Below are 13763 nucleotides of genomic sequence, written 5' to 3'. Positions count from 1 at the left end.
AAAGAACATAAACGACACATTAAATATAATAACTATGGTGAAGTTGGCCTTTCTGATCATTCCCTGAACACCTTTCATAGAATTGACTGGAAAAGCACTAGTTGTCTACATCACACCAAAACACGGTATGAATATAAATTTAAGGAAGCCTGTGAGATTATTATCAACCACCCCAATCTGAACAATAATGATGTCTTAAAAAAAAATCCCAAGCATATGGAAGGCACATATTCGACCCACGGAACCTTCCTCTCTAAGAGTTAACTGTAAACAGGACTGTAGATAATCCAGGATCCTAAATCAAAAATAACAATTGCAATGCTAAAAATAGGACATTATTGTTACTGAAAGAAAACTATCTATAAGAAAAAATATTTGCTCATGTTATCTTAAATAGAATTTAGCTTGATGTAGTTTCTAAATAATTAATTTGCGATTTTTTTTTTTTTCCCCACTGGAGGTCATGCCAGTAGAATAACCGGTGACCAAATCATTGTTTCTTTAGCTTACTGTGTGTGTGTAATGTAACCCAGCTTGTCCTGTATATTTGTATATGCTCCAGATGACGATCGTAATATGAAGATCGAAATGTCGGGAAATTAAAAGAGTTATTTATAACACAGTTGTAAAGTCCATAATTTCTAAAATGAATGCTATTTTTAATTTTTTTTTTTCTTCTCATGAATTCATAGAAAATGATATACAGTTAGAATATACAACTAGCTCCATTCTGCACCTGACACCTAAAATGCATATTTTCATTCTCATCTCTCCCCTACTTCCTCTTTGCAGTTCACTGTCACCAGCAATTAAGGTTTACTTTTATTTTTATTATTATTCAGGCCTCCATGGAGTCAAAGACTCATCAAGGGGAGTCCCCCCCCCCAAGAAACACAAAGTCTATCATACAACTCATTGACCGTTCTCAATCTCACCACTCCATCAGGCAATGCATTCCATAGTTTACCTGCTAGTTTCATCAACATTTAGTCAGAAATGATTTTTTTACAAGAATTTTCGAGAAGTGATGATTACTCTTTTTGTATAAATTGTGTTATTTTAGATTGCCTGATGTCTAAATAATCTAGAAACTTTGCTCTAGAGACAAAGCATGTACATTTTAAAGTATGCAGTATGCATGGGGAAGTCTTACACTGGACGAAGAAAATCATCTACCATTTAAACATCAGAGTAGGTTAGTAAAATATATAAATCTACATCTTCATCATGCATATCATAATTAATCTAAAAAGTTTAGATTTTGATTGTATTACCAAAATCTTCTTGGCTTTAGTAGTAAGTGAATTGAATTGTTGATAGGAAACTAGTAATGCTAAGTCCGAGGAAATGATTATTCAGACAATAAAGTTAGAAAAGGGATATACTGTTTTAGCTGTAGTATTGTTTAATGTTTTACGTTTGTTTAAAGTGTCTGGCCACGAAACTGTACTGTTTTCCATTGGATTAGATGCAGTACCCATTTGACAGACACTGCAAACAGAGTTCTTGGCTATACCTTGTACACTTTACATTGAAAAAGAAACCAATGCTAGCATGTTCTTTATTATCCTTGTCATATGCCTTCCCAGCAGCTTTCTGTTTTTCATTATACAATCCTTTTCATATGAGGCATCTGCTCATGCAGAAAACAATAATTATCCAATACCATGCTGCTATGGTGATCATATGGTGGTATGAAAAGGAAAAAAGTATGGTAGTGTTCATGCATTCTCTTATCTCTTGTTTCATCATTACAAGTAATTGTGAATGGATTGACCAGAATCGTTGATTTGGTGTGCTTGCTTGCAAGTGTCATCATTATTGCAATGATTGGAAAAGGCTACATGTATCCTTGGCATTCAAATTCATGATATTGCAATGATTAGAAAAGGCTACATGTATCCTTGGCATTCAAATTCATGATAGTATGTGCTTATATGACTTGGTGATGGGTGTGGAGCCCTAGTGCTGAATTTAAAAATCTCATCAACTGTGAACTTTCATTTCACTTTTCTCAGGGACTCTAACAAGCCCTAGTCAGAAATAGCTGATCCAAAGAACAAAATTCATTTTATACTGCAGTGATATAAATCTATTTAGTTTACAGTCTGCACAGAATGCATTCATTGTTATAGCATATCTTAATATGTTTTGTATAGATTGCTTGCTATTATCCAGAGACTTTGCTTTGTGGGCATTTTATGTCTGTCAGTTCATATTTTCATCAAAGTAAATTTCAAGGTATCGTGGTTTCAACCTTTGCAACAGTTGTATCACTGATGGATATGGCTTATATTTATGAAGTATTTATGAAGTATTGGATTGTTTTGTACTTTATTGTCAACTGGCTGGCTCAGTGAGTTTCTGAATAATGATAATAATAATATGAAATTAGAAACATGGACTATATATATATATATATATATATATATATAAGAAAGATGAAATTCAAATTCAAATTGTAGAAATGAAATTTATTAGCAAATAGCTGGATATACATGTGAGACCATAAAACTTCTTCTGCAGCTTATTATTATTATTTGACACCTCCATGGAGTCCAAGAACTCATCGAGGGATAGCACCTGCTCTACAACTCTGTCTCCACTGCTCAATCCACCAACTTGCTTTGGAATAATAAACTGCAGTAAAGAATGGTTTAAAGTGGATCCATATAATTTCCTTCTGTTTTGATGAATAAAAATGGACATTAACAAATTTATTTTCACTTTGCATTTGCTCTCTATTTACTCATGTGTACACATTTTTATAGAATATTCTTGGAGTTTGATAATACTGAAACACCGCAACTACACCAATGCCATCTACTGCCCACCACCATTACTAGTATTATCCCCCTTAAGTAGAGTCGCTGTTTATAGTGCGTCTCCTCCACATCCTCCTGTCTTGGGCTGTAACTACATCCAAGTTCTTCATCCTCAAGTCCTCCTCTGTCAGCTTCTTCCATCTCTTCTTTGGCCACCTGCACTTCCTCCTCCCCTGCACATCCATCTACATGACCTTTCTTCCCACATACTCATCCTCCCTCCTCATCACATGACCAAACCATCTCAACCTTGCCTCCTATATCTTCACTCCTGAGTTCGTAATTTTCACCGTTAGACTTACATAGTCATTTCTCAGACGATCCTTTCTGGTCACAACGCACATCACCTAATCATTCTCATCTCTGCTACCTTCAATTTGCTGATGTTATGTTATGTGACAATAAAACAATTGAAAAAAATTTTATAATCTCTGAGTATAAAGCTAATAAATTTTACATAAGTAAATACAAACAAATACGAATAGAACATCTAAATTGAATGGATAGTAGCAGACTACCAGAATTGCTGTATAGATATAAAATAAATGAAAGAAGAATTCGATGATCAAGAAAGTGATGGCATGAAACTAGAACATACCACTTGGCCTAGGACTATCACAGAAAGAAGATTCATTCTCAACTACCATGGCCTATTCTCCTTTCCTTGTTGTTTTTTTTTTTATTTATTTTTTTAAATCTCCTGATGTTCATCCAGCAGCTTGGTTAGTTTATTCAAATGAGTTAGTTGTGTACTAATGTGTACATTATCTGCTGTATGTGTACTTGTGCTCCATCTATCCTAATAATGATTATAATATAATGTTGAAATGTAGAGCTGTTACTTTTTTCTGCATAAATTGTTTTCTACATGATGTGCAAAATGCTCATCGTGTAGTCAATTAATCAAGTTAAATTTCAACTGCTATTCTTTTTAATGTAGCTCAGTAAGAAAAAGTTTGTGAAGTTCTGATATTTTTATAATCTAAAAGACCCTTGCTTTGGAATAATAAACTGCAGTAACGAATGGTTTCAAGTCAATCCATATAATTTCCTTCTGTTTTCATGAAGAAAAATGGACATTAACAAATTTACTTTCACTTTGCATTTGCTCTCTATTTACTCATGTGTACACATTTTTATAGAATATTCTTGGAGTTTGATAATACTGAAACACTGTGCATGGTCAGTTTTAGTGCATACATTTATATTATTATTATTATTTAATGTGAAGTCATAAGTCATTAGCACAAGTAGCCCAGTTGCGAAGTGACTTCACATGCAAGCTTTGTTTGCTTACACTTGGATAAAGGATGAAACCAAGAATATAATTTCTTTGCATCTTTAATTTATATTTATCTCTTGTTAATAGCCTTTAAAACTGATTTACTTGATATCTCTTACCTGTAAATGCAAGGTATATATATATTGTTTTTTAGATCCGCCTGTTGTATGCCTGCCATCTTATAATGCTACAGTCTCTGCTCCTGATTTAGCTCGTTGGTGGGGTCCTAATGGAACTGATATTACATCTCTGAATGAGTGTCGCACCAGGGACTTCAAAGCTGGCCTTATATTTTTAAAATTCCGTCATCCTGTTAATTGGAATCAACCCGATGAGGTAAAACTTCATTACTTATTTAAAACTTGTTACTGCAAACAATGCATTTGTTTGCAGTAACAGGACCAAACTCACAGAAGCAACAGTGGTGGTTTCTGTTGATTCTCTTACTAATGATAAAGTTTATCTGTTCTTTAGTCATCCATACTTGAGTCAGAATACAGTGTTGTTTCATTTTGTAGGGTTTTGTGACATTCTATAAAATAATGATAAAAGATTTTAAAGTAGATTTATGAGCTTAATATATCATGCCAAGAGACTTCTTGAATTTTTTTTTTTAATATCAAACTACAAAACTAAATAGATTGTTTATTTTGTTATTAATTCTAAGCTGGGTGGGTTTACTGTGGCATTCCCCCCCCTCCCCCCACACAAATTATCTCTGAAAATCTGGAATAAGAAGTTATTATTGTCATGATAAGGCAGCAAAGCTGATGACTGATATATATCATGGTAGGTATTCTTATGAGAGTTCAGCTATAGTTTGATATCCAATGTTGAAAGTCCCTCTAGAACCTCCTTTGACGCTTCATGTATCTCTTGCAGGTCACCGTGGAAACTACAGAGGGGGACAGTCACTGATGATATGTTTGATAGTCTGTAGGCTATGGATGCAGTCACAGTAAGGGCTATTTGCCATATTCCATTTATGTAGGAATATGTAGCCACATCTGCCCTGGTTCCCTCTGATTCTGTTGATGATTGTCCTAGTCTTCTAGGAAGGATGAAGTCAGGATGGTAGCTGCAGAGATTTTTTACAAGAGAGTAGCCATTTGTTGGCAAGTTCATAGTCCATTGTTGGTTCCACATGTCATGAGTTGAAGGTGCTAGGTCAGAAAAGGCTCTGGTTATGTCCCAAAATGGGTACCTTGACTTCAGCCAGGTTTAGGGGCAATTTATAAGGGTTGAGTAGAGAGGCAGCAGGGAGTTCTTTTAGTGAAACCTGTCTTCTTTGTATATTTGGTGGGGCTATGTTGGAAAGTTCTGGTAGCCATGGCAGAGGGATCAATTTCAAGGTCCCATTAATTGTTCGCATGGTTATGTTCAGTTGGGAGTCAATAATGTTTGTGTGAACACTTTTTTCCCAGACTGGTTCACAGTATTCTTCAGCAGAGTAAACAAGGGCCAGGCCTGAAATCCTAACTACCTTTGCTCTGCAACCCTAGCTAGTTCCACTTAGTCTTGAGATAATGTTGTTTCTCATTTTTATTTTGGTTTTTACTTTACAAATGTGATTTTTGTGGGTCAGATGTCTATCTAGGTTCACTCCTAGGTATTGCAGATGAGAATCATGCTTGACTGGAGGCTGCCATAGAAAATTAGATTGAGTTGGCAGTTTGTCTCCTTGTTGTTAAGATGGAAAGGCATGGACACTGTTTTGGTAGGGTTTGGCTTTAAGTGCCACTGCTCGAAATATTTCTCGAAAATCTCCAAATCTGTGTTCAAGGCTTCCTCCAGAGAGTCGAAAAAAGGTGATTAGTGAAGGATCACCATGTCATCAAGCATACATATGTTTACTTGATCTTGTTGAGGCAGTGTCCAAGATATAGATGTTAAAAAGAGTTGTAGCCAAAACAGAGTCCTGGGATAAACCATTTTGAAGAAATCTGGGTTTGCTTTTCCTTCCTCCAATATGAACCCAAATTTTTCTGTTTGTGGATTCTAGGAAGTATAAGGTTGTTTTACATTTTATGATGAAACTTTGAGAGCAAGCCTCTGATCTAGACTGTATTATAGGCCGATGTCAAGTCAATGAAGGCAGCTCCAGATTTTAATTTCTTTTGGAAGCCAGCTTTTGAGTTTTTTTGAGTTGCTAAAGCCATGACTTGATCACAACAGCTTCTTCCAGGCCTAAAGCCAGCTTCTCTGTAGGGAGAGCCATCTCGATGAGCAAGGTGATCCTTTTCAGTATGATTCTTTCCAGGAGTTTGTAGGTTGAACACAGGAGGGCAATGGAACTGGGATCTTTCCCTGGCTTGGGAACTGTATTTCATGTCATAGTGTTCTCTTCTGTAAAGACATGGAATGTTATAGATCTGATTCTTCCATATGTTTGTGGATGATATTACTGAGATGTTTACTCTCATAGATTTTAAAATCTCTTTCAATCTGACCACAGAAACAGGAGAGATCTGGTAGACATGAGGATTATTTTTGGAAAAATTAACATTGCCTTCCAGGGATCACAAAACATTTGGAAGCATTTTCATGGGAGGTTCTAGCCTCTACATTTCTTAATGTTGAAGCTGTTTGTCAGGAGATCCCACTGATGTATGGTAAAGGAATGGAGTGTGTGTATTTGACATCTGTGATGATACACACACTCTTTTCAGTTATATGACAAAAAAAAAAAATAATAATTGGGATAGCTGTTTGGAAGGAATTGGTTGAACTGAAGATTATTATTATTATTTTTTTTTCTCCCATTTCATTAACATTGCTTTGTAGGATACATGTAGCCTTATTTTTTAATATTGTGATAATTCCAAACATTTGTCTTGGGTGATTGAGTGAGCTTGCATGGAAATACCCACCAGTAGGAGTTGGCTTTATGTAGACATCATGTAATATGCTACCATATACGTCTTTACTGATAAAAACATTTAGAGAGGGGAGTGTGTTCCTCTCTCTCTTTCAATGGTGAACTTTATGGAGACTACTTTGGAAGCCTTGAAAGTTTTATCTCAAGCCAGTATGAAACCGTCCACACCTGGTGGCATTACATCAATTAAGTATACTTCATTTGTAAACACAGCCTAGATGAATGCTTAGTTGATGTAATACCACCAGTTGTGGATGGTTCCATATTGGTTTGAGATAAAACTTTCTCAAATAATGAATATATCATCCATATAATGCCACCATGTGGATTGTTTCAAATTGGCTTGTCTTTCTTTTTAAACTTTATATGTTTTCAAACTTTATATGTTTTCAAATTGATGGTATAACAAGGATTCCCACAGCTAAATCATATTGTTGGATACAGATCTAGTCTTTTCATATAAAGAAATAGGATTGAAGAGCTTGAAGAGTTTTGTGTTATTTGAGAAAAAAGGTCTTCTAATTAAGAAATAACTTTCTTATAACAACATTACGGGTGTGCTAGCTAAAATGTCAGAATTTTGCTTGCTTATCTGAAATTTAGGTATTTTTTCAACATACATATGACAAATTTTTGATAAAAGAATCTGCGTTCAGTTTGTCTTTTTAAAAGTTTAGTTAAATATTTCGAAGGAAAGTAATATATTTTGGAAGAAAGTAAATATTTTGAACTGTCGTGTTTACTTCCTCTCAAAATATTTAACTAAACATTTTGAAAGGAAGTAAACATGAGAGTTCATGCTGGCCCCTTCAGGCATGTGCCAGCTTTTTTGGTGAATCATGTGATCATATAATGAATTTTTGGTAAATCACATATAATTAATGATAGTAAATCGTATATAATTAGGAGTGTAAAAGTTGCAAGACTTCATTCGTTTGTTTTAATTTTCTGAAAAACCAGTCATCAGTTATGTCAGTGCTATGATCACATTTCTTGTTATGCGATAGCCAAATAGGATCACTAACTGTTTTTGAGTGGGTAGAGGAATCTGATAGAAGAGCAGAAATTCTGTGAACTGTTGTTGGGATAATTAGGTTGTGAATGTACTTGACATTACATTACAAGTATTTTTTGCTATACTTTAGAAACTGTTATTGTGTTGAAGAAAGAAAAGGTACAGAGCTATCAGAGGAATTGTAGAAATACCATTTTGACATAATTGGTGTTTCCAAGATGAATACGACTAAAAGAGATGAGATACTTCTAAATAATAACTATAAGATTCTATGTTCAAGTAATACTGACTAGGGGAAAGGGAGAAGTAGCTATAGTATTCAATATACAGGGCTTGAAAAATGCACTCGTCTTCTCATCCATGATGAGGGACCATTTTTAGTTGACAAGTAAAAAAAAAAAAAAATTAAGTTTCAGTTTAAATTGTCAGTTTCATATGCATAATATTAATTTTGTTTCATGTTTTATATTTTACATAGTTTTTTAACTTTTTACAGATATTGGGGAATGTTGGTAATTACAAACACTTGTTTTTGATTATCACTGAATTGTTGTAATGGAGTACAACTAGTGAGAAGATTAGGATATTCATGCTTTACCAGCAATCTTAATAGATATTAAAACTTGGAAAGTTGAGAAAGAAGTACTTATTTTCCCAAAATATTACATTATATTGATTCTAACCCAAATGTTTTTCAATTGTTTTCTAAGTTGCAGCTGTGTTGTATGATTACTGGCTCTCTCCATCTGACAATATTTCAGAGTTAATCAGAATTACGAAATGCACTACTCTAGTTATCCTTACATGTTTATTTATTTCATAAGTTATTTATTGAGAGTTTTTTTTGATACTGAATGTGTTCAACATTTATTTGTAATCGTAGAGAAGAATTTGTTTGATTTTTTTTTTTTCCATAAAAGCAATTCAAGATGTATTATAAGTGTTAGGAGTAAAAATATATCAAAAATGGTAATATTTACTAAAATAATAATAATAATAATTGGTCTTGTGCAGGGACGAATGCTGGTCTTGAAATTCAAGCTTGTTATCATTCAGGGAGTGAGAGGTGTGATTGAAGTCTGATTAGCGGAATAATGAATTACTGACCATTTAAAACTATATATTTAGAAATTTATGTACATTTAATCATACAAATACAACATTTATTTTACAAATGATATTCTATCTTTTTCAATTTAGCTACTTGAATACAAATTCTACCCTACGGTTCTTCTTTATGAACTGGTCAATAACGTCGTCATAAACATTTGTAAAGGCTGGCTGAAGCTCACTGGCTAGAGCAACATTGACTGCGTATGGGCCGTGTTTAAGCAACAGAGTGAGACAACATGAAATGGCTGTGAACGCGCATGAAATCACAATCACAGTGCTGCTGTGAGGACCTGGAAGCTCCTACAACCGAGCAAGCCAAGGTAGCTTTGACTAGACGAGCAAGCATCGGCCTTCGATGCACAACACAAAGCTCAATTATTGCCGTGCAAGCTTAAGACGTCTTCTGTCTACAAAAATAAAAGTCTAAATGGAATGCTTATAAATAAATAAATATTACTTCTTTCTCAATTAATGAGCTTGCGCAGCAAGCATGGAGAATTTGCCCCTGGTCTTGTGTCACTTATAAAATGCATGAAAGTTTTTTCTTCATCATCACAAACCATGGGCTCACTGCCTGTTGGTGTCTGATGCCTCCTTCACTATCTTCTTCCACCTTTCTTTGTCCAGTGCAGAGGGTTGCAGTTTCTGTACATCCATTCCACACAAGTCCTTTATGTTGTCTAACCATTCTCTGTGTGGTCTGTCTCTTCTGTTTACACCATCCATAATACCAAACATGAATGTCTTTATCTTCTGGTCTTCACTCATTCTGCAGATGTATCCAAATAATTGCAGCTTCTATTTTATAATCTTCTGCATTAGATTCTCCTTTGGTTGTATCTTCTGATAGAGCTCTTTTTGTGATTTTCTGTACCCATCTTATTCTTAGAATCTTCCTGTAACAAGTTCTTTCAAATGCCAAAATTTTCTTGATTCCTTATTTATTACCCACGTTTCAGATCCATACAGTACACTGCTAAAAATAATGCATGTTTCCAGCACTTTTAATTTTGTTTGCAGGCTGATCATTTTACTTTTCCAGATGTTATTCATATCCTTCAGATTTGTTCTTCCCTTTGCAATCCTGATCTTTATTTCTCTTTTACAGTCCAAATCATATGTCCTTTTACTTCCCAAATAACTGAATTGTTCTATGTTTTGTATATCAATTCCATCCACTTGTATCTTTTGTTTCATATTCTTCTCACCAAATATTGTCTTTGTTTTTTCCAAGTTCATAACAAATCCAAATCTCTTTCCTTCCTCATTTAACAGTTTCAACATTTTTTGTAGTTCTCTTTCGTCTTCTTCCATAATAACAGTGTCATCTGCAAATCTCAGATTGTTAATTCTCATCCCATGTACTGATATTCCTTTTGCACCTTCCTTCATTTTATCCATTGCTCTTTCTAAATGTGCAATGAAAATGCTTGGTGATATTGGGTCCCCCTGTCTAGTTATCTCTGCTTGTTCTAAACCATTTTTCCAAATCATCACCTATTCTAACTACTGCAACTGCATTCTTGTAAACATCTCTTAATATAGCTATTAGTTTTCTATTAATTCCATAAGATTCTAGCACTGCTAATGTCACTTTCTGGTCGATACTGTCAAATGCCTTCTGAAAATCAACAAAGCAAGTATATATCTTTTTGTTTTTACTCCAGCTGTCTCTACTATTAACTGCATTGTCAAAATCTGTTGAATTTGCTTCTATCTTTCCTAAATCCTGCTTGCTTGCTTGCTTATCTGCAAGATATGCTTCCAATTGTTCTCTCAATCTTTCTGTCAATATCATCATTATCACCACCACCTTACCAAGGTGACTCGTCAAAGCAATTGTTGTATAATTTTTACATTCTAGCTTATTTCCTTTCTTTTATAATGTCACTAATATCGATTTCACCCACTCCTCTGACATTTTCCCTTCTTTCCATACCATATTACATAGTTGGTGCATTTCTGTGACCATACTTTCACCACCATATTTAATCATTTCTCCAGTGATGTTATCATTACCAGGACTCTTGTTGTATTTTAGCCATCCTATTGCTTTTTCTACTTCTCCTCTTAAAATGACCATATCCATATCATACTCATTACCTGTTGGTGATATCTGCTTCAATTCTTCAATCAGTTCCCCAGCATTATTTAAATCTAGTTTTTCTTCATATAACTCACTACAGTATCTTGTCCACCGCTGTAAAATTTTATCTTTATTCATCAATACTTTGCCTTTTTCATCTTTAATTGTGGTCTGTTTTGGTTGCCACCTGCTATTAAGGTTCTAATCATTTTGTACACCTCCCTAGTAGTTTTATGCTCTCCATAGTGCTGTTCTATATTATTACATTGGGCTTCTAACCATTTCATCTTATCCATTCTGACTGCTTTTTTCACCTCATTACACTTTCTTCTATATTGCTCCTCTATTTGTTCTGATGTATCCCTTCTTATCTTAACATTCTCTTCTCCTGTACTAACCTCAGCGTTTCTTGTCTAATCCACTTCTTAATCTTCTCTTCTTCTGGTACTGTTTCTTCAACTGCGTATTTCTAAGGGGTTTCTGTTTTTTCTTCACAGACTGATAATTACAGTAGTACATAAGAGTTAACATATTTGCTTGAATACTTGTAGTTATACGGGATTAAAATAAGCCATAGCTTTAACAAAAGTTTATACATTGACCAGATCCAGGAATAAACATGTGACTGTGATATATTATGCAACCGTGGCAGAGTATACCCAAGCTAACATCTGACTAGTGAGATGTGAGTCGACACAAAGTTTTTCAGTCTCTCTCACTATAGCATGTAGTGAGCTCACATATTCAAACATGAAGATGAACTTCTTCACTGGAAACTTCAAGTAGCATGATGATGTGGTTAGATTTCAAGTTGGCAATGAGACATTTGTGCCCATGGTGGTTCCACTAAATATTCTAACAGGAAAATAATAGGAGTTTTTTTGACTCACTCCTTAGAAAGAGCAGCTGAAAGAGAAAAGCTAAGAGCTTCATTGTAAAAGATTTCAGATTAATCTACCATCTAAAGGATAAAATTTATTAGCAGTAATACATTATTATTGCTCAACATTTCAGCTTCCATGTTAAGGCCATCTTCAGGAGTATACATACAGACACACAAGTTCATAACATTTTGATCAGTAAACTGTAATAACATCATCATCCAATTTCTGATATGCACTCTCAGGGAGATGCACATTATATTATGATAGTACCACATGTAAAGTATACTTATTCATCTTCACTTCATTGGGATTATAGGTCCTGGACCATGGATCTCCATCTGATTCTATTCTGTCATTGTCTATGTCCAGTTTGTTCGAAGCTTTTCTTGTATTCCACTCTGCCAGCTCATCTTTGTCCTATCTCTCTTCCTTTTTCCTTGCAAATTCTATTCTAATGCTGGTTTGGCTTTGTGTTTTTCAGTTTTTTTTTAGGACATATCCTATCCATCTCCATTTTCTCTGATTGATGTCCTATATTATGGATTTTTGTTTAGTTTTCTGCCATAATTCTTTATCGGATATCTTTTCTGGCCAATTTATGTGGAGAATCCTTAAACATTTAAGGATTCTCCACATTTATAAAGCTTTGCAGTTTTTCTTGATTGCTTTGGTTGTTGTTCATGTTTCTGATGCATAGAGTAAAACTGTAATATTTGTATTAAATAATCTGATTAAAAATTTTATTTTTAATCTGATAGTCAAGGCTTCTTCGTTTAATTTAATTGTTTTTTTCCCCTTCATATCTTGTTCTGTATGTGCCAGCAAACATATATCATTCTGCAAATGTCATTACTAAACTTCCTATCAATAATTTTTCTCCAAATTAATTTGTTATCTTCAGGATCAATCTACTTAGATCTTCACATCTGGGGCTTTTTCCTGCCTTCTTGTAAAAAAACAAAATGACAACAACACAAAAACTTGTTGATGTCATCCATTCACTCCCCTAATTTTTCTCAGGACTCTCATATCTGTGGTCTTCAGTCCTCTGATCAAGTGTTTTATTTCTAATTCAGCTCTCGGATCCATAAGCTAAAACTGGTTTATATACAGCTAGTTTAGTGCTTTGATTAATTTCTCTCTTATTTCATATAAATTTATTCACTTGAATCCTATCATGCCAACTTTGCCAATTCTGTTGTCTATTTCCATGTTTAATTTGCCATCTTCACTAAAAATTGTGCCTAAGTATCCTAGATCTTTTATTTGTTCTATATAGGTTCTCTATTCATTACAGTTTTTTCAATATTCCTGCTTATTTTTAATTTTTGTCTTTTTATTGTTGACTTACCTAGTTTATTATAATAGTTGTTCAATTTAGCTAGGGAATCCTGCAGGCTTTTAGTGGAGTTATTTAGGATTATTATTATTATTATTATTATTATTACTACGGGCAACTCCAGGGAGTCATTAGACTCATCGAGGGAGCCCCCAAATCATTTTCATCACAACTATTCGACATTCATACAGTATCTATCATACCTCGCCTTAAACTCATTCACTGTCACAGCATCCACCACAGACTCAGGGAGCGCATTCCACTCATTCACTACTCTAAAAGTAAAGAACCCAGCTCTAACACCTTTACTAACCACACTTTTGCCCAGTTTCCATGGATGT

General features: G+C 34.3%; 1 protein-coding gene across 1 annotated transcript in view; it reads left to right on the top strand.

The window, feature by feature from the left end:
• The window catches only part of Megf8 (multiple EGF like domains 8), a 752012-nt gene that overhangs the window by 173055 nt on the left and 565194 nt on the right, over positions 1 to 13763 (top strand). Inside the window, exon 8 of the mRNA XM_090404705.1 lies at positions 4262 to 4443. Within this exon, the coding sequence (XP_090260831.1) occupies positions 4262 to 4443 (182 nt within the window). The remainder of the gene's footprint in view (positions 1 to 4261; positions 4444 to 13763) is intronic.

This window comes from Typopeltis vanoorti, chromosome 1, assembly GCF_054136105.1.
Source record: "Typopeltis vanoorti isolate ZY-2024b chromosome 1, IOZ_Tvanoo_1.0, whole genome shotgun sequence".
Taxonomy (NCBI): Eukaryota; Metazoa; Arthropoda; class Arachnida; order Uropygi; family Thelyphonidae; genus Typopeltis; species Typopeltis vanoorti.
This window is presented reverse-complemented; position numbering and strand designations above follow the sequence as displayed.